General features: G+C 44.4%; 1 protein-coding gene across 7 annotated transcripts in view; it reads right to left on the bottom strand.

Annotated features, from left to right (window-relative positions):
* The window catches only part of PGBD2 (piggyBac transposable element derived 2), a 57,224-nt gene that overhangs the window by 13,704 nt on the left and 20,971 nt on the right, over positions 1-22,549 (bottom strand). For 2 of the 7 annotated variants that reach the window (XM_037008811.2, XM_037008813.2), the window contains exon 1: positions 18,695-18,826. Coding sequence is in view for 3 of the 7 variants with exons in the window: in XM_073221902.1 (XP_073078003.1) it covers positions 15,064-15,116 (53 nt within the window). In the remaining 4 variants the exon portion in view is untranslated. Of the gene's footprint in view, positions 1-15,030; positions 18,223-18,694; positions 18,827-22,549 lie in introns of those variants that run through there. The other 5 variants (XM_073221901.1, XM_037008808.2, XM_073221902.1 and 2 more) reach the window with 4 other exon arrangements.

Here is a 22,549-nt window from a genome sequence, read left to right as displayed (position 1 = left end):
CCATCTCTACAGTCTATTTTGGAGGGACTGCTATAGATGGAAGTTTTCCTAAGGTTGAATAGCTGTCACCAGAGGAAATGAAAGCACAGTAAAGAAAGTAGAGCAGCTAATTACTAAACAAATGCATAATTAAATTAACTATACCCAAAGTCAACTAAAGGATAGACAAAGAATACAGAATATGATACCTAATATATAAAGAATGGAGGAGGAAGAAAAAGGAGGAGAAAAAGAAAAGAACCTTTCAATTGTTTTTGTAATTGCATATTAACTGAGTTAAGTTAGACTCTTAGATAGTAAGGAAATTAACCTTGAACCTTTGGTAACCACGAATCTAAATCCTGCAATGGCAATAAGTACATACCTATCGATAATCACCCTAAATGTAAATGTACTGAATGCACCAATCAAAAGACATAGAGTCACTTAATGGATAAAAAAACAAGACCCATCTATATGCTGCCTACAAAAGACTCACTTTACACACAAAGACATACACAGACTAAAAGTGAAGGGATGGAAAAAGATATTTCATGCAGCTAACAGAGAAAAAAGCAGGAGTTGCAGTACTTGTATCAGACAAAATAGACTTCAAAACAAAGAAAGTAGGAAGAGACAAAGAAGGACATTCCATAATGATAAAGGGATCAATCCAACAAGAAGATAAAACCATTATAAATACCTATGCTCCCAACACAGGAGCACCAGCATATATGAAGCAAATACTAACAGAATTAAAAGGGGAAATAGAATGCAATGCATTCATTTTAGGAGACTTCAACATACCATTCACTCCAAAGGACAGATCCACCAGACAGAAAATAATTAAGGACACAGATGCACTGAACAACACACTAGAACAGATGGACCTAATAGACATTCTATAGAACTCTACATCCAAAAGCAACAGGATGCACATTCTTCTCAAGTGCACATGGAACAATCTCCAGAATAGACCACATACTAGGCCACAAAAAGAGCCCTAGTAAATTCAAAAAGATTGAAATTCTACCAACCAACTTTTCAGACTACAAAGATATAAAACTAGAACTAAATTGTACAAAGAAAAAAAAGGCCCACAAACACATGGAGGCTTAACAACATGCTCCTAAATAATGAATGGATTAAAACCAAATTAAAAGAGAGATCAAGCAATATATGGAGACAAGTGACAACAATAATTCAACACCACAAAATCTGTGGGACGCAGCCAAGGCTGCACTAAGAGGAAAGTATATTGTAATACAGGCCTACCTCAGGAAAGAACAATCCCATATAAGCAGTCAAAACTCACAATTAATGAAACTAGAAAAAGGAGAATAAATGAGGCCCAAAGTCAGTAGATGGAGGGACATAATAAAGATTAGAGCAGAAATAAATAAAATTGAGAAGAATAAACAATAGAATCAATGAAAGAGCTGGTTCTTCAAGAAAATAAACAAAATAGATAACCCCCTAGCCAGAATTATCAAGAAAAAAAGAGAGTCTACATACATAAACAGAATCAGAAATGAGAAAGGAAAAATCACTACAGACACTATAGAAATACAAAGAATTATTAGAGAATACTATGAAAAATTATATGGTAACAAACTGGATAACCTAGAAGAAATGGACAAGTTCTAGAAAATTACAACCATCCAAGGCTGACCAAGAAAGAAACAGAAAATATGAACAGACCAATTACAAGCAACGAAATTGAACTTGTAATCAAAAATCTACCTAAGAACAAAACCCCTGGACTAGACGGCTTCACCGCTGAATTTTATCAAACATTTAGTGAAGACCTAATACCCATTCTCCTTAAAGTTTTCCAAAAAATAGAAGAGGAGGAAATACTTCCAAACTCATTCTATAAGGCTAGCATCACTCTAATAGCAAAACCAGGGAAAGACACCACAAAAATGAAAATTACAGACCAATACCCCTGATGAACATAGATGCAAAAATACTCAACAAAATATTAGCAAACCAAATTCAAAAATGCATCACAAAGATCATCCATCATGATCAAGTAGGATTTATTCCAGGGATGCAAGGATGGGACAACATTAGAAAATCCATAAACATCATCTACCACATAAACAAAAAGAAGGACAAAAACCACATGATCATCTCCATAGATGCTGAAAAAGCATTCGACATCTTTTTATGGATATCAGCAATATCCATTCCTGATAAAAACTCTCAATAAAATGGGTATAAAGGGCAAGTACCTCAACATAATAAAGGCCATATATGACAAACCCACAGTCAAAATTATACTTAACAGCGAGAGGCTGAAAGCTTTTACTTTAAGATCAGGAACAAGAGAGAGATGCCCACTCTCCCCACTTTTATTCAACATAGTATTGGAGGTCCTAGCTACAGCAACTAGACAGACAACTCAAAGAAATGAAAGGCATCCAGATTGGCAAGGAAGAAGTTAAACTGTCCCTGTTTGCAGATGACATGACATTGTACATAAAAAACCCTAAAGACTCCACTCCAAAACTACTAGATCTAATATCTGAATTCAGCAAATCTGCAGGATACAAAATTAATATACAGAAATCTGTGGCATTCCTATACACTAACAATGAACTAGCAGAGAGAGAAATCAGGAAAACTATTCCATTCACAATTGCATCAAAAAGAATAAAATACCTAGGAATAAACCTAACTAAGGAAGTGAAAGACCTATACTCTGAAAACTAAAAGACACTCTTGAGAGAAATTAAGGAAGATACCAATAAATGGAAAAACATCCCATGCTCACGGATAGGAAGAATTAATATTGTCAAAATGGCCATCCTGCCTAAAGCAATCTATAGATTCAATGCAATTCCTATCAAAATACCAACAGCATTCTTCAATGAACTGGAGAAAATCATCCTAAAATTCATATGGAACTACAAAAGACCTCAAATAGCCAAAGCAATCCTGAGAAGGAATAATAAAGCATGGAGAATTACGCTCCCCAACTTAAAGCTCTACTACAAAGTCACAGTAATCAAGACAATTTTGTACTGGCACAAGAACAGACCCACAGACCAATGGAACAGACTAGAGAGCCCTGATATAAACCCAACCATATATGGTCAATTAATATATGATAAAGGAGCCATGGACATACAATGGGGAAATGACAGCCTCTTCAACAGCTGGTGTTGGCAAAACTGGACACCTACATGCAAGAGAATGAAACTGGATTATTGTTTATCCCCATACACAAAAGTAAACTTGAAATGGATTAAAGACTTGAATGTAAGTCATGAAACCATAAAACTCTTAGAAGATAGGCAAACATCTCCTGGATATAAGCATGAGCAAAGTCTTCCTGAACACATCTCCTAGGGCAAGGGAAACAAAAGCAAAAATTAACTCATGGGACTACATCAAACTGAAAAGTTTCTGTACAGCAAAGGACACCATCAACAGAAAAAAAAGGCATCCTACAGTACAGGAGAATATATTTGTAAATGACATATCCGACAAGTGGTTAACATCTAAAATATATAAAGAACTTACACACCTCAACTCCCGAAAAGCAAATAACCCAATTAACAAATGGGCAGAGGATATGAAGAGACAGTTCTCCAAAGAAGAAATTCAGATGGCCAACAGACACATGAGAAGATGCTCCACATCACTAATCATCAGGGAAATGCAAATTAAAACCACAATGAGATATCACCTCACACCGGTAAAGATGGCCAGCATTGAAAAGACTAAGAACAACAAATGCTGGTGAGGATGCAGAGAAAGGGGAACCCTCCTACACTGCTGGTGGGAATGTGAGCTAGTTCAACCATTGTGAAAAGCCATATGGAGGTTCTTCAAAAAACTAAAAATAGAAATACCATTTGACCTGGGAATCCCACTCCTTGGAATACACCCAAAGAATACAAGTTCTCAGATTCAAAAAGACATATGCACCCCTATGTTTATTGCAGCACTTTTTACAATAGCCAAGATATGGAAGCAACCTAGGTATCCATCTGTAGATGAATGGATAAAGAAGATGTGGTACATATATACAATGGAATACTATTCAGCCATAAGAAACAAATCCTACCACTTGCAACAACATGGATGGAGCTGGAGGACATTATGCTCAGTGAAATTAGCCAGGCGGAGAAAGACAAATGCCAAATAATTTCCCTCATTTGTGGAGTATAACAATGAAGCAAAACTGAAGGAACAAAGTGGCGGCAGACTCACAGACTCCAAGAATGAACTAGTGGTTACCAAAGGGGAGGGGTGTGGGAGGGCGGGTGGGGAGGGAGGGAAACGGGGAGGGAGGGGTATTATGCTTAGTACACATGGTGTGGGGGATCACGGGGAGAACAGTGTATCACAGAGAAGGGACATAGTGGATCTGTGGCAAGCTGCTGCACTGATGGACAGTGACTGCATTGGGGTATGGGTGGGGACTTGATAATATGGGTAAATGTAGTAACCACATTGTTTTTTCATGTGAAACCTTCATAAGAGTGTATATCAATCATACCTTAATAAAAAATTAAAAAGAAAAAAGAATTCCTACAGAACAATGGAAAAAAGATGAAACAACTGTGATAGGCAAGTTAGTTCATTAACCAGCTTTTACCCTGAGGAGCTCGCTGAACCCTGGTGATACTAAACTTCTGAGGATCACATGGAAGCCAGACTAGAAACAGACCTACAGGAAGGGCTCATACAGCGAGACTGCATGAAGAGCCTGCCGAGTGCTGCACTCAGGATACAGGATGAGCGGTAAGTCCTCCCACTGTCAAAAATGGACATAAAGTAAACATGCTGACTTAACCTTGCTGATGTGTTGGAGGAGAGGAAATCTCTTAAGAATTTGTAATCATGGTTTATGAGGTCAATTTATACTTCTTAGTGATCCCAATGACCTCAAGGGACAACTTTAACAGAAAGTGACCTTCACTGGTCATGCCCCCCAGGGGAATAGTGGAGACAGACAAAACCTCTCAGGAGGAATATGCCCCAAGTAAGACTCCAAAGAACTCCACTGATAGCAGTTCCAAAGCACACGAAGTGGCAGCCTGGAGCAAAAAGGAAAAGAAAGAAAGCTAAGGTACCAAATAAACAAGAAAACAAAGCACCATGAACGGGAGCCATCAGAAACAAGAGACAGTGGAATCCTACCCGCAGACTCTAGGTAGGATGAACAGCAGAAAAAAATAATATAAAATGTGTATGTTTAACAAATTACACGAAACAGTATGAACAAGAAACAAGAAATATGAATAGAAATAAATAGGTCACCTAGAGTTTAAAAGAAAACAGAGAAAAAAAAGCACGGAGCAAATTTTCAAAAATGAAAATTAATACCCCAAAGAGAACCAAAAAGAAATAAAAAATACTAAATAAGCAAAAAATAGCAAAACACCAAATAACTGATGTCAAATAAAAAAATAAAAAAGGAAAAAACTGAAAAGAACCAAATAGAAACTTTAAAATATGTAACAAATTGAAAAGTCAAAAATAATTATGCCATCAGTAAAACAGAGCACTAGGGAACTCCACGCTCTCATTTCCACAGAAACATTGGAAAAACAACAAGAACCTGTCTGAACCAGCCTCGCGGGGGCTCTGAAAACAGCCAAAGATTTATAGCAAATGAACAAACAATTAATAAAAAGCCGTCCTGACCTCACCAAGGCAGGGAAACTAAGTCAAATCCACGCACTGCTGAACACACCTGGAGCCCACCCGACCAGGACCCCCAACCAGACTGCACGCAGGCTGCGCGGCCCTGAGCAGACGGCTCAGCGCTGTGCGCACAGCAAGCCCGGCGGCCCCACCTGGCCGAGCGATCCGAGGTTCAGCCCTACCTGCCTCGGGTGCCTACACCGCGAGCCGTGCTCGTCGCAAGGCCCCATCTGCAGCCTCGCTCTGGCAGGAAGCTGACTCAGAACCCTGCTCGCCCGGCGAAGCCCCCAGTCCCGGCCACCCAGAGGACCCAACCAGAGCCCAGACAACACAGGGCCTGTCTCGCAGCCTCGCCTGAACAGGGGTCACGCCAGAGACCACCCGACTGTTCCCCGCCAGCAGCACCCCATCCCCTGAACTCAGAGCCCCGGCGGCAGCCTCATCCGAAACAGACGGACGGTGGCAGCAAGCCCCGCGGGAGCTGAGTATGCCCGCAGAGTGACTGTCTCCGCAAAGCGCCCCTGTGCAGTCTGGGGAGGAAACCACTCACTCAGGCATGCAGACACCAACATAAACCAACAAGGACCGTGAGGAATCAGGGTAACGTGGCACCATCAAAGGAAACTAATAAAGCCACAATAACTCACCCTAAAAAATGGAGATCTATGAATTATCCAACCAAAACTTCAGAATAGACCTCTTAAAGAAGTTTAATGAAACAAGAACACAGATGGACAGCTAAGAAAAATTAGGAAAACAACGCATGAACAAAACGAGAAGTTCAACAAAGAAACAGAAACCATAAAAAAAATAGAAATCCTACAGCTGAAGAATACAGTAGTAGTATTACTGTAATACAATGAGAATGAAAGAACACCATAACTGAACAAAGAATTCAGCAGGGAGTTTCAACAACAGATTCCACTGGCAGATGAATGTATAAAGTGTGGTATATATACAGTGGGATATTATTAAACCATAAAACAGAAGGAAATCCTGCCACCTGTGACAACATGAGTGGACCCTGAGGATGTTATGCTAAGTGAAATAACTCTGACAAGAGGAAAACAAATACTGTATGATCTCACTTTTGTAAACAACTTAAACAAATTAAAAATCAAACTCATAGAAAAAAGACCAGACTGGGGAGGAGGGTAAAAGGAGGGAGAATTGGATAAAGGTGATTAAAAGGTACAAAGTTCCAGTCATAAGAAAAGTAAGTACTAGGAAAGTATACATGATTGCTACAGTTAACACTACTATATGGTGTATTTGAAAGCTGCTGAGACAGTAAATCCTAAACATTCTCATTACAAAGAAAAAAATATTTTCTTTGTAACTATATGAGGATATACATGGTAACTAAATTAACTACAGATATCAATTCAAAACATATAAACACGTGTATGTCAAGTCATGTGGAACATTTGAGACTTACATGGAAAAAATAATAGTAAATAACAAGCCATCTTTAAAACAAGAGGAAAGTTCTGCAGACTTCTTACTCATGCTTGGACTACCCAGCCCCAGAGATGCAGTGATGTTAGTCTTGAGCAAGAAAAAGCTCAGTTCACAGTCTTCCCTTCAAACCAGAGTGAACAGAGCAGACCTTATATGCAATTGCTGTGTATTTCTGTTCTAACCTGCCTTGGAATAGCTAGAGGAATGATAAAGTCACTCCTCCCTGTTTCACATAATTACGATTGCCCACGGGAAAGGTGGCAAACACCATTAGTAAAAGATACGAGGTAGAAGAAATCCACAGATGCGTGAAGCAAGGGATTATGGGTCGAGACATATAACACCATCTAAGGCCCAAAGGAGAAGCCAGTGAGGCTATCAGGGAACACAGCACATTAGTAGCAGCCATGTGCATAGGGTTAGATGGCCATGTGCAAAGCCCAGGCAAGACACATGCTCAGAAAAGCCCTGAGAAAACCCTTAGCTTTCATCTTGGGCTCTCCCAAGATTAACACTGTCCTAGCTAAGTGATGAAGGAGTTCCCCAGCAAAGACAGAATATGCAAATACTGGGAAACAGTATTTTTTGTTTAAGCTCCTGGCATTCAAGCAAATGACTGCCAAACTATTAGCTGAACACAAGCTATATGAACAGAGACTTCAGTGATCACATATAATGAAATCGTTTTTTCAAAAATCATTAGGAAGAGTCTCAAAACAAATGGAGTACTACAGCCTTAATTTTTTAAAATTTTTTGAAGTGAAATCTGGGGAAGGGAAGAATCTAATTTCCAAAATTACATTATAATAGAAAAATGTTCGATTTTCAACATACAATCACAAGGCATAAAGGAATCAAGAAAGTATGGATCAAAAATCAAAGTAAGCTGACAGAACCAATTCTGAGGAAGCCTACATATCAGACTAAGTAGGCAATGACTTTAAAAGAACTGCCTTATATATGCTCAAATAGTTCATGGAAAACATGGACAAAGAATTAAAGGAAAACAGTATATAAACATGACTGAATGAAAAATTCACTACAGGAGTTCAACAGCAGAGTTGAACAGGTAGAAAAAAGAATTGAACATTTAACTATTAAAATTATCAACTCTTACAAAACAGAAAGAAAAATATATGAAGAAAAGTGAACAAACCCTAAAAGCCTCCTGGGACACCATCAAGTAGACCAACATAAACATTCTGGGGTTCTCAGGAGGAAAAAACAGAGAAAGGAGCACAGAGATTATTTGAAAAAAATAGCCAAAAATTTTGCAAATTTGGGGAAAATATGTATCTACAAATCCAAGAAACTCGACAAATTTAAAGCAGGAGAAATTCAAGGACACCCACTCCAAGACACACTAAACAAATTGTAAAAAGCCAATGCCAAAGAATCTTGAAAGCAGGATGAGAAGTGACTCGTGTGTACAAGGGGTCTGCGATAAGATCATCTGGCAGTTTCTCAACAGAAACCTTGTGGGATAAGTCAGTGAGATGCTACATTTAAAGTGCTGAAAGAAAAAAATGCCCACCAAGATTTCTGTATCTTGTAATAATGTCCTTTAAAAAATAAGGGAGAAATGCAGACAGACAAAAGTTGAGGAAATTTATTACCATGGACCAGTGATACCAGAAATGCTAAAGAGTCTTTCAAGTTTAAGTGAAAGGATGCTAGAAAGTAACTTAAAGCCACACTGAAGACAACATAAAATTCAACAGTAAATGTATCAACTAATATAAAAAACAACAGCATTGTCACTTTGGTTTGTAATTCCATTCTTTGCTTTCTAAAGCATTTAAAAGATAAAAGCATAGAAACCATAAATTAAAGATGAACTTGTGACATCAGTAATATAAGGGGAGGCAGAACTTGAGAAGTACTTACATATACTTCTTTAGTAAAGTTGGTGTTAAATCAATTAGTTACAACACTAAGGTATTCTATACAATCTCAAGGTAACCACAAAAAATATCTAAAGAATATGCATGAAAGAAAATGAGAAGGAAATCAAAACATGTCACTACAAAAGTCAGCTAAACACAAAGTAGGCTGTAATGGGGGAAAAGAGACCCAAACAGCTGCAAGACATAGAGAAAACAGAAAGTGAAATGACAAAATGTAAGCATCTTCATATCAGTAAATATTTTAAATGTGAATAGATTGAACTATCAAAATGCAGATATGGGGGAGGTGATATCAGCAGAGGATGAAGAAACACAAATTAACAACAATATAGGACCCAGAATACACCTGTGAGAAACTTGAGAAGCCACTTGAGATTGTGTAGTACCCAGGCGAATGGAAAACCAAGAAGGGATTCTATTGCAAAGGGTAGGAAAGTTCATGGCATTTTATGCACACATGTCTCTTCCTATTTGGTACAGTGAGACACAACTGGGGTAAACCTCCCATACAGGGGCTCTTCCCTTGGGATGGAAACAAGAGTGGACCATGTGCCTAACATTTAGGCTTGTCTGGGGGCTGCCTGAAGAAGACATTTCCATCTCACTAGACTTAGAGCACTGATGAGAATGATGACAGAGACTGGAAGCTACTTCAGTACAGTATACACAAATGCAAAAAAATTACAAATTCCTGATAAGAAATAGGGGCAAGCAATTTATGGACACTGAGGCAACTAAAAATACACACACAAGTCCAGAGAAGGCACCACCAGAAAATGCTGGAGAGGTCTCAAACTTTCTAGATCAGCTGACCGGTGAAGGTATTCCCCCAAACAGAGCCAGTCTATAAAGACTGGGAAAGAAGACTGTTTTTCAAATGGCCCAATCTCAACAACAGATCTCACAAAGCACATAAGGGAATCAGAAATATGGCCCAATGCCAAAACAAAAACAAAAAACTCCAGGAATGGATACTAATGAAAGACAGATTGCTGAATTTCTTGATGAATAATTCCAAACATTTTCTTAAAAGATATTTAATGAGCAAAAAGAGAACACAAACAACTTTAAAAATCAGGAAATGCAATGAACAAAATGATTACTTAACGGAGACAGAAACTATGAAGAAGAACCAAACAGAAATTCTGTAGCTGAAAAATAGGTATCAGACCCAGACAAAGACACGAGAAGAAAACTAAAGATCAATACCATTGATGACATAGATGCAAAAATCCTCAAGAAAATACTAACAATGCAAATTCGACAGCACCGTAAAAGGATTCTACACCACAACAGAGTGGGATTTACTTCTGGAACACAAATATAGTTTAACATGTAAAAAATCAACTAACATAACAGGACACATGAACCAAAATACAAAAATGTATGTTCATATCAATTGGTACAGAAAAAACATTTAACAAGATCCAGCCCTCTTTCATGATAAAAACTTGATACACTAGGAATAGAAGAAAACCACCTCAAATAATAAAGTCTATATGTGAAAAAAAAAGTACTAACATCATATGAAATAGTGAAAGACTGAAAACTTTTTCTCTAAGAACAGATCAAACCAGGATGCCCTCCCTCTCTGGCCATTCTATCCAACATAGCACTAGAATTCCTAGTCAGAGCAATTAGGCAAGAATAATAAATAAAAGGCATCCAAATTCGAAAGGAAGAATTAGAATGATCTCTGTTTTCAGTGAGATGATCTTATAATGTAAAAATCCCTAAAGATCCAAAAGAAAAGTTAGAACTAACAAACTCAGTAAAGTTTCAGAATGTAAAATCAACACACAAAAATCAATTGCATTTCTATACCCTAACAATGAACAAACTGAAGGGGAAATTAGGAACAACTCCATTTGCCACAGTATTGAAAAGACTAAAATATTTAGGAACAATCCTGACTAAAGAGGTGAAAGAGCTGCACAATGGGAAAAAAAATTAAAGCAATTAAAAAAATATATATGTATATATATATATATATATATATATATATAAAGACGTTTTGTGTTCATGGATTGGAAATCTTAATAGCGAGGGCTAATATGTCAATACTACCCAAAGTGATCTATAGAGTCAATGAAATCTCTATTAAAATGCCAATGGTGGCTTTTTCAGAAATAAAAAAAAAAATCTATCGTAAAATTACACTGACTACCAAGAGACCCCCAAATACCCAAAACAATTTTGAAAAAGAACAAAGTTGGAGGACTCACAGATATCAAAACAGAGTGGTACTGGCATAAAGACAGGCATACAGACCAATGAATCAGAATAGACAGCCAGAAATAAACCCTCATATACAGAGTTAGGTAATCTTCAAAAAGAATACCAAGACCACTCAATAAGGAAAGGACCATCTCCTTTAACAAATAGGTTTGGAAAGACTGGATATCCACATGCAAAAGAATAAGTTGGGCCCTTACATACACAAAGGGTATATATAGTGTGTATATATATATATACACTATATACAAAAAATAAGTCAACATGTACCAAAGACCTAAACGAGTTAAAATTTCAAAACTCTTAGAAGAAAACACAGGGGAAAAGATTTATGATATAGATCTAGAAATAATTTCTTGAATATGACATCAAAATTTCAGGCAGCAAAAGCAAATATATACCAGAGACTAGATCAAACTTAAAAGTACATCAAAGGATACAATCAAGAAAGCAGACAGTTCATGGAATGGAAGGAAATATGTGCAAATCATATATCTGATGAAAAGTTCATACCTAAAATATATAAAGAGAACTCCTACAACTTAACAACAAACAATTAGAAAATAGACAAAGAACCTATAGCTATTTTCTAAAGAAAATAGATGAATAGCCAATAAATATGAAACAATGCTCAATATCACTATCATTAACCATTAGAAAAATGCAAATCAATACCACAGTGAGATATCACCTCACCCCCTCTAGGGTAACCATCGAAAAAACAGAAAATAAGAAATGCTGGAAAGGATGTGGAAAAATTAGAATAGTTGTACAGTGCTGATGCAAATGTAAAACAGTGCAGCCACTCTGTAATAAAGTATGGAGGTTCCTCAAAAAATTGAGAAGTGCACTACCATATGATCCAGCAATCCCATGTCTGGGCATAAAAGAATTAAAAGCAGGATCTCAAAGAGACACCCATGTTCATAAAAGCATTATTCACAATAGCCAAGGTGGGAGTTAATGTTCATCTGCAGACGAATGGATAAAAAAAGGGTGGTATGTATCTTCACTTGAATATTACTTCGCCTTAAAAAGGAAATAAATCTTGTCATATGTTACAACATGGATGAAAAAAGGGTAATATCCTAAGTGAAATAAACCAGTCACCAAAAGATGAGTTCCACTCATATGAAATATCTAATGTATTTAAATTCATAGAAATAGAGAGTGAATGGTGGTTACCATGATTGGGTGTGATAAGGAAAATATTCAAAACAGCCATCAAAGTCAGCAAACTGCTTTTTTCCTCTGGTTGGCAAAGCCCTCCCAGCACCCCCCTCCCCTCCTCCAGGTTCCTCTTTTGCCCTGCACATGCTAAAATGCCACATATCAAAATAATATAAATTGCTCCCCTTGCTTGTGCTAAGGGCTCAGACCTTGGGAGATTACTCCCCTCTGAGCCTGCCGGTGTAAGAATAAACCTCAATACTCCAAGACCTCCGAGTGCCACTTGGTTCTTCTGTCAGTGATCCAGTCCCGGTTTTCCAGTATTTTCCATAACAGGTGGAGGGGAAAATGGGGAGTTGATGTTGAGTGGGTACAGAGTTTCAGTGTTGCAAAATGAAAAAGCTCTGGAGACGGTTGCACGACAATGCGAGTGTACTTAACACTACTAAAATGTACACTTAAAAGTGGTTAAGGTAATCCATTTTATTTTATGTGCTTTTTACAATTAAAAATAACATAAAACAAAAACAAAAGTATAATCAGACAAATAGGGGAAAAAAGTTTTGACATACCAGAAAAATATAATTTTAAACTTTATGCATCTAATAACATGACTTCAAAATAGAGTGAAAATTAAGACAACTACAGAAATTGACAAGTTGATCAGCAGTGAGAGATTTTGGCACACCTCTTCCAATGATTAATGATCAGGCAACATCGCTGAGACTTGCAAGCTGAACTGACATGTTTGGTCCTGACAGACAGCAGCAGTGATGTCATGCCCATGACAGTGGAATGGGAACCCCCGTGTGCTCCACCCCACGCAAACCATGACCTGGCGGCCAGCCGCAGACTACAGCGCCCTCACGGGAGCTTCAGGAACCACAAAGCAGAGAACCCCACGATGGAGACTGTTCTGAAAAGACAGGCCTGAGCCCCTGCTAGCAAGCTCAGCAAATACAGCCTGGCAGACAAATGGGCCCCCACTTGGATCCAGGCCCACATGCCGAGGGACTCAGAGAGCCACAGTCCATGCCTCCAGTAGCAGGCCCGCCAGCCAGGGGCCAGTCCAGATCCTGAGGCAGCCCTGTTACCAGGGTTTAGCCCTGTTCTCAGTCCTGCTCCCCCACTGCCTCTGGTTGCTGGCCTGCTAACCTCAGCACAGGGTGTGGACCCCAAAGTGTTCTGAGACTTGGCTTCAGCCGCTCTCCACCAGTCTCCCAGTGAGCCAGCGGGAGACATTCACGTTTGAGCCCCGTGGCAAACCTGCTGACTTTAGTCCCCGGTCTGTGACCTGGCACCAGCCCTGCTGGAGGTGGAGGCCCCCACTCACTGGGGCAACAGGCAGGTATCCCCACCTTCCCACAAAAAGCACTAATCACAAAGAAAATGATCAATAAATTCTACTACATTTAAATTAAGGACTTTTCTTTTATCAGAAGAACAGTTATATGCAACAAATATAAGGGATTCATAACTAGGAGATAGAATCTAGGATACACAAAGAAATCCCAGGAGTAATTAAGAGAAGCACAAATAACACAACAGGAAAACAGGCAAAGGGATACCAGGAGCCACTTCTCAGAAGAAATAGAGACTTCAGGCAGACAGGAAAATCTGCCCAATCCCGTGACTATTTAGGAAATGAAATTAAAACTATGAAATATAATTTCACGTGTACCATGTTGGCAAAGATTTTAAAGACAGGCAGTACCAGGTTACAATGAGTATCGCAAGGACCCTATGGTGCTGGAGGGAATGTACACAGTGCATTAGTGTCTATTAACGCTGGACGTGCACAGCCCCACCCACCTGCAGCCCACCCTCAGTGTTCACCCTGGAGCAGGGCTTCTCAGCCTCGGCACTGGCATTTGGGGCCGGATAATTCTTCAGTGTCCAGGAGAGCAGAGCGGGGAGAGGTGGGAGCTGCCCTGGGCATGGCAGGACGCTGAGCAGTACACCTGGCCTCCACTCACGGAGACGGCTGCGGCCGGCCTCCCAGCTGTGACAACCTGTGTCCCCATCCCCTGAGCTCCCCTCCCCACCCGAACCCCATCGTGTTTGAGAACCACTGGCTAGGAGGAACTTCCGCATCTGCACCCTGGAGACCAGGGCAAGAAGGCCCACGGCAGCGGTTTCTTTCCGGGAGTGAAAACCAGAGGCAGCCTCACTCCACCAACAGAAAGGATGCAATGGTACAAGAGGGAAAGCAAATGAAGAACTTTAGTCACACACATCGCTGATCCAATCTCACAAACACCCAAGCAAAAAAAACAAAACACCAGAAAATGTGCTATGATTTCATTTCTAAGGACCAAGTTAAACAAGACTAGAACATATATATTATCTGGAGATATACACACGTATACACAGTAAAACCCTAAAGAAAAGCGAGGAAGTGACTAAGAGGAACTTGAGCAGAGAGCAGTTACCTCTGCAGAGCAAAGAGGCGATGGGCAGACACACACGGGCTTGTAAGGTTTTGATAAGGTTCTCTTTCTTAAAATGAGTGGGATATTCAAAATTGTCCCATTCTTTCTTAACCTGTTCTTCTAATTTATCTGGATGCATATTTTGCACACTCACACGTGTGCACAGCGCAGCACAGGGGTACCTGCACTCCTGTGAGCAACTCTATGGCACTGACCCACTCAGGGGTGTGCAGTCTGCAGGGACAAGGCAGCGGCCAGCAGAAAGCATTCATCTGTGGGGCTCCAGAGCACACATCTTGCACAGCTAGAGGAAGAAAATCAGAATGCAGTTATCACCCCTCTAAAGTCTCCATGAAGAAGCTCTGTACACAACCTTTATGATGCTGCTTACCTGAACTTTGTCAAAGCCCAGCCAGCCCACATCCTAGCTGTCCACATGGCGCCTCCCCACCCACATCCTCCTCAGGTCTGCTGGACATCGCACTTAACTTCCCCCCAGCTTCCTAGGAAAGCTCACTGCCCAACCAGACCTCCCATTCCCAAGTCTGCAGCCTGGTAGGGATGGGGGCTATGCAGTCACCAGTGATGGGCTGTGTGACTACAGGCATGTCACTTACCTTCTCTGTGCCCTCATCTCCTCACCTGTAAAATGGGATCTTCATGGCACTAACCCTCGGCAGGGCTGCTGTGAAGACAGTAAGAGCTAATGTGTGTGCTGCACGCACAACAGGCCGGGCTCTCTAAATGTGTAGGCATCGCTTCAGGCCCATAACCTCTAACCCACATTTCCTAGAAGTCAAAACTTCTGTGAACACTGAACATTTCTTCAGAACTTGGCAACAAAGGGTTTGGCAGAAAAATCTGAAATGACGTTAGGCTCACTGTGATCTGTTTCTCTCACCTACCGTAGCAGCCATACATTTACCACAGAAATGTCTGACGAAGGGGTACCTCAGTAGGAAGCGGAGTTTCAGTACATCTGATAAGAATCAGACTGACTTTTCCCCACGCGCGGCCAGTTTGGATCAGGACTGTGACCCGTTTTGCCTTTTTAGCAGCTCAGCTCATCTCCTTTTTCTCTGTTGTGCCCTAGGCCGGGCCTTGTCACTCACCACACTCAGCGACAGCCCCCAGCTGGTGAGGACGGACACCAGCCCCTCGCACAGCCTACCAGGAACCTCCCCAGGTCACACGCCCTCAGGCCCCAGACCAAGGTCAGGTACTCAGAGCCAGGTGCCCAGCCTTGGCTCGGGCGCCCCGTGCAGACTCTCACCTCTGTCACTCCATGCGGACTCCACCACATGCCCAGGTGGCAGGGCGGGTGTAGAACTTAATTACCTTTGTGGCCCCAGAAGACAACACCACTCTTGGTTGGTACGTGGCAGGCACCCAGTAAATACTTGCTTAGCTCAACAACTCACGCTGAGAGCAGATGGCCATGCTCCAGGGCGCCCCCTCCTGCTCATCCTGCAGCTGCCGGAAATTTCACCTTCCGGCTCTTGTCAGCTTTTTAGAACAGAACCAAGATGTGGGACTGACCAAAACATTCCTAGAGCATCTCTGACACAGGAAATGTCCCTCAATGGCGGGTCAGTTCATATGGTGGACTCAGCCAGGACAGAAGGTAGCTAAGCAGGAAGGGCAGGAGCAGCCATTTCTCTCCGTCACGGCCTCCAGCTGCGCTGTGCAGGCCCTCTATTCCCTCCCATGTGGCTTCTCCGTCCTTCCTGCCCTGCCTGACATAATCAACAGAGGAGCGAGACAAGAGTAAGCTGTGCCCCTACAGGCTAAGCAAATTTCCAGTGGGAACAATGCCCCAGAGGCCGCTAGGCATATTAAGTACCCCAACATTTCAAAACACCGGGAGAGTCTGCGAGTCTGCGAGCTGACAAGCATGTAGGTATAAAATTGCCACCAAAGCAGGGCTACCAAGGAGAGGAGGTGGGACAGATCAGGACCTGCAAAACAAGACATGGACCTCATCAGGGAGGAAGTCACAGAACACTTCTCTAAGCAAAGTATGAAGAGACAGATCCGCAGGAACAGTAAGAATTCCCCAATACGCAAGGAACAGAATCCCACGCAGAGGGAACAGCAAATGAGGGGAGAGCAAAGCAGTCAGCTTAAGAGAGGATGCAAGAAGAGGCTGGACCAGCTGTGCAGGACCTTGAAGCCGCTAAGGAGACCTGCCCTAGAACAAAGAGTGCTCCACAAAGATTACAGGCAAAGCATGACGCACGGGTTTCTCATTTTAACAAGCTTATTCTGACTGTGGTGGGGACAACTGAAGGAGGCAGACAGAAAGGCAGATGGTGGTGCCTATGGAGAAAAGTGGGCAGGCCGGGGAGGATTCAAAAAGTAGAGACAAGTCTGGATTGAGTGGGGGACAGAGGAAGGGCCAATGAGGGAGGGCTCCTGGGGCTCAGGCTGAGTGGCTGGGGTAGGGTGCTGCCATTCGCAGAGGTTGGGCACACTATAAGGGGACCAGATGTGGGTGACCTCAAGCTGCATTTTGCACACATTTGAGATGGAGATGCTTTTGAGATAACCCAGAAAAGCATTAGGCCGACCATAGGCGCTGCAAGTCTGCAACAGCGGAATGGCCTGGGCAGGAGTCATGTCGAGTGGGGTTTTTGAGCATTTGCGGAGTGCTCAGACACAAGATTCCTTGAAGCCACAAGAGATCAACCAGAGAGTAAGCCCAGACTGAGAAAGAAGATAGCCAAGGAGGAATTTTAGAGTCCACGGGGCAGAAGGTGATCAGCCTGAGAGGTAGGAAGAGACCAGCAGAGGCTGAACGCCCGGGGCCAGAAAGGTCAGGGTGCAAAGGGAGACCCCCCTGTGCAGGGCTGTCCGGAGGCACAGGCACAGCCGCACATTCCCGACTGACCCTGGCACCCAGAAGAAAAGACTCCATGAGACCTGGTGCTCCTAGGGTCACTATGAAGGATCTTAGGAGGAAGGGGGCCTCCACTGTTTAAAAAATGTAAATTTCCCCAGTGAAACCAGACAAAGACATGCATCTCGGCCTGACCTGGGCCCTACACCACAAAGGGCGAGAGGAGCAGCCGATCCTAAAACCGCAGATGTTCGCGTCCCGGCTTTGCTAGCAGTTCTGTTAAGTAAGATGCTCATGTAAGGGAACCAAGGTGAATAGCGGTGCTAACTCTTTGCATTAGTTTCACTTTTTATTTCAAACTGACATTAAAAAAATTTCTTTGTAAATGTTTCAAAGCTAAGCCAGGTGCACAGCAGCTCAGGAAAGGCCTTGGTGAGGTTAGGTCCCCTCCCTGCTTCCTCCAGCTCAATAACCATTGAAAACCACGAAAGGGGGAAACAAAGGCCCTCAGCGATCCCACAAGCAGGGACAGTAGCCCGGCAGGCCTGCGCCCGCCGCGTCCCGACGTGTCGCCCACAGGGCGTGGGAGCCACACACCCCACCCTGGCCCCGCCCCCGCCCCAAGTTTCCGCCCATCCCGCCCTCAAGCAGGTCCGCAGCCGCCGGCCCGACACCCGCTCCGCCCCTGTGATCCGCCAGACCCGCCCAGAAGCCCCGCGCCTCCAAGCCCCGCTCACGGGCCCCGCCTCGACCTGGCCACGCCCCCGCCCGGCCGAGCGCGCCCCCGGCACCACCACTCCGCTCGCAGCGGGAGCGTACCCGTGCGGCCCTCAGGGCGTGGTGCCTGGAAACCCATTGTCTCCCTAACTGCGCCGTCGCCGTCCGCCCACCGTCTGAGCGCGGCAATAGGGCCAACACCTCAGGCGCCGTTGAGAAAACGCAACGCCAGTTCCGCCGCTCCCGCACCCGACCGGGGCAGGTCCGCGACGCGAGCGGGAAAAGCCTACCTGCGCCGGCGTCTCGCGGGGCCGCGCCGGACGCGAGGTAACACCAAGCAGGGAGCGCCGTGTCCGCTCCGGCGTCTGGCGTCGCGGCCGCGCAACGTCCGGCACAAGAGCGCTGGTCGCGCCTCCGCCCGCCTTCCGCGCCCCGCCCCAGACACGCCCAGGCCCCCCCCCACCCGGCCCGGGCGGCCATCGAGGTGCCGGCCGCCGCGACGCCTAGAGGGGCTCGGGAACGGAAGGCGCAACCACCTCCTTCCCGCCTGCTCCCGCTCGCCCCGGCTGCGCGGGCGTCTGCTCGTTGGGCCCGGAACTTCCCTCCTCAGGGCGGATGATCTGCGGCCCGGGCCGGCAGCACGGCGGGTGGGCCTACCGCGGGTTGGGGGAGCAGAACGGCGCGGTGAGGCCAGTCCCGCCCGCCGCCTGAGCCCTTGGGGCCCGAGGGGCAGACGGGCTTGCGGACCTTTTCCTGGGCGGGCTCAGCTCCGCCCCGGTCGCCTCCGGCGGGGCCCAGCCTGCGCATCACAGGAAGGGCGGCCGGTGAGGTCCGGGACGCAGGTTAGGTTTGAATTCCAGGTAAACAAGCCTGTTCGTCTAGATTCACATCTAGCAGGAGGCGTGTGGTTCACTGGCGACCCACGCGCGTGCATTTTACGCGCCGTGTCCGGCGGCCTAGACGGTAGTAGTCGGGCGGCCTGGCCCCCAGCCCACAGCAAAGCACAGCCCCTCCAGATAGAGGGCCGAACACGTGTGCATCGTCCCTGGGAGGCAGGGCCCCCTCCCAACCCAGCCCGCCCCCGCCTAGCTCCACACGCCCCGAGAGTCACCGCCCTGGACGGCGGATCAGCTTATCCCGGGAAACGGTGGCTTGGCCGCCGGGGATTCGCTAAACGCAAACTCCTTGGGACCGAACTCACACATCCACGAGGGCCTGGTAGCGAAAGTTTTGTACTTGATTCTCCTCTTTGCACTTATTCACTAGGGGTTTTTGGTAACCTAAAGCGCACGACCCAAAACACCTGGGTCAAAAACGTTGATCATTGCCTGTTTGCGAGACTCTGGAGAGAAGCGCCCACTTCAATGCATGCATTGAAGCCCTGGACTCCAGGTACAGCAGAGAACAAAAAGTTATTGTTCTCCTGGGACTCACTCACTTTCTAACAGCGGAGACACCCAAGAACCAATAGTACGTAACGGTCAAAATGTGAAGAAAAATAAAGCACGTTCCCGGGACAGGATGAGCCCAGGAGGGTGGGGTGCCAGTTTGGGGTACCTAACTAGCTCATACTCAACCTTTGCCCTAACTAACAAGGAGGATCCCAGACAGCCATTTTCTCCTGCTTAAGTGCTCAGTGGAAAATCTGAGGTCTTGCGTGGATAACAGGATTGTTGCCTCACCCAAACTGTGTTTACCAGCCCCTCTGTTTGGAGAACCTGTCACCCATTCATTCAACAAGTGTCTAGTGAGTGTCCACACCGTGACAGGCTTTGCTCCAAGCGGGGCTGCTAGAACAGTGGGGAAGACGGAAACAAAACAACTCTTTTCTTCATTCCAACAAGAGAAACAGACAATAAACAAGTAACATGCATGGTATGTCAAAGGGGAAAGTGCTGTGGAGAAAAAGCAAGGAATGGAGATTGTATATCCACTGTTAAATAGCTTGGCTGGGTAAGGCTTCACTGAGACTCCACTTGAGAGAAAAGCCAGAAGAGATGAAAAACAGACCATGCAGAATTCAAGGGGGAAAATACTTGAGGCAAAGAGAGCGGTAGGTTCCGAAGCTCTGAGGTGAGTGCAAACAGCAAGTTTGAGGAGCCACATGGCTGGAACTGAGTGAACAAGGAGAGTCAAGGAAATGCAGTTGAGGAAGTGGTAAAAAGTATGCCAGCCGCCGTGTTCAGTCAGGGTTCCAGCAGAGGAGGAATGCTGTCCAGTGCAGCTGTTACAAGGTGGAACACGAGAGAGGGACGGCAGAAGACTCAAGGTTTTGGGCCCTCACAAGTGGAACACATTCCCATCAACTGGTGGGAAGTCAGGCGTTTGTTGTTAGATTTGTTAGAAAATACTGCAATCCTCAGTCTTTGGGGACCTTGCTTAGCAATTTAGTGGAGGTGACTGGCTTGTCTTTTTTAGGTGTAGAATACCTAACTAGCTCATACTCACCCTTTGCCCTAACTAACAAGGAGGATCCCAGACAGCCATTTTCTCCTGCTTAAGTGCTCAGTGGAAAATCTGAGGTCTTGCGTGGATAACAGGATTGTTGTACTCAGAATTTGAGGTCTCTCACCGCCATATGAATGCGGAAAAACCAGCACCGTCAGCTCATTCAGAGTTTAGCCTGGGGAGGGGTTACACAGCCCTCCCCTGCTCTCTCGCTTCCCCGCTTCCCTCAGATAATAGAACAGGTGGATACAGAGACCTCACTGTTCACCCTGGGCTGGAGACGGTGGCTCTTCATACGGGAGTGACCCCAGATGGAGGATGGCGGAATCTGAGAAAAAGAGGCTAATATTCTTCCAGAACAAATCAAACCAACTACTGGAATTTGTGGGCTTTTAAGGATTAGTGGAGGCACTGTGAAGTAGTGAGTTATGTTTTGAAGGTAGAGCTGATGGAATTCGCTGATATCCAGGATGACCTCCCTACCCCAGCTTTTGTCTTGAGCAACTGACAGTGTGGCAATGCCATTAGTTAAGATCAAGGAGATAGTGGGAAGAGATGAGGGATTCAGTTTGAACTTTTCCATGTGAGATGCCTATTAGGCATGCCAACAGAACCACATGGATTTCATGGAGGAGTTCGTGGCTGGAGAGAGAAATTCGTTAGAGAGTGTAAGTGGCATTTAAAGCTGCACACCTGGGTTAAAGCACAAGTCCTGAGGGAGCATGAGCTGGGCTGCAGGGTGGGAGGGGGCCCTTTCCAGGCAGCCTGTCCTCCCCACCAGGAAGGCAAGCCTGGATCCCTAAGCCAGCCTCACAGACCTGGCCTGGGAGCCCAGTCAACTCAGACGAATCTCAAGGAAGAAGCATAGTGTTCTGTATCCAACTCAAGTCTGTTATACATGGAGATAAAACAGAAACTTTGGATTGAACTCTTCCTGACCTGATCAGGGCATGGTGGTCATCACTAAGTCATTCTCAAATCATTCATTTGATATAACAGGTTCCCTGGACTTGGGTCTCCCCAGGGGAAGCCACATTGCCCCAGGCTGCAGTTCCCCTAATCTCTGAGTTAGCCCATTTCCCTATAATTAAACTCCCTGTCGCCCAAAGAAATATCAGTATTTCCAGAATCTCTCACCTGGCCTTAGTGCATCTCTGTATCAGTAGGTGTTTCCAAGGAGTGGAGAGAAGTAGTCTATCTCCATATCAATAGGTTTTTATAAGAGGGAGCAGGTCATATCTGGACCAGTGGGGTCCCTTTTGGCACCAGGTCATGAGAGACATGGGCAAGCAGAAATGGATGAGTGCTCGTTGGCAATAAACAGGTTTCTCCCACTTTATTTCTCTTTGATTTCAGTTCCAAAGGTAATTTGCCCTGGGCTAGGAAAATATTTTCCCCACGGAGTTACATCTGGTAGTAGTTGGCAGGACCTCTGAACCCAAAATCTGTCTTTGTGGGTGTGTGACTCTTGGGCGGGCTGCCCTAGAGATGGGGAGATACCCAGAACCCCCACCCTGTGGATGGTGGGGAGGCCCCAGTGGCTACAGTGATAGAGGGTGCAGTTTCACCCAGGAGCCCCCCATCTGTGGGGCTTCCAATTGGAGAGCCCCTACTGGTGAACTGGTCTAGGGTAAAGTACCTCCTAAGGGGGTGGTGCCTTCCCCAGAATTGGGAAGGGTGGAGACACTAGAAACTGT

Source organism: Manis javanica, chromosome 14 (assembly GCF_040802235.1).
Source record: "Manis javanica isolate MJ-LG chromosome 14, MJ_LKY, whole genome shotgun sequence".
NCBI classification, from domain to species: Eukaryota; Metazoa; Chordata; class Mammalia; order Pholidota; family Manidae; genus Manis; species Manis javanica.
The sequence above is the reverse complement of the archived record's forward strand: the minus strand, read 5'-3'. Positions and strand labels throughout refer to the sequence as shown.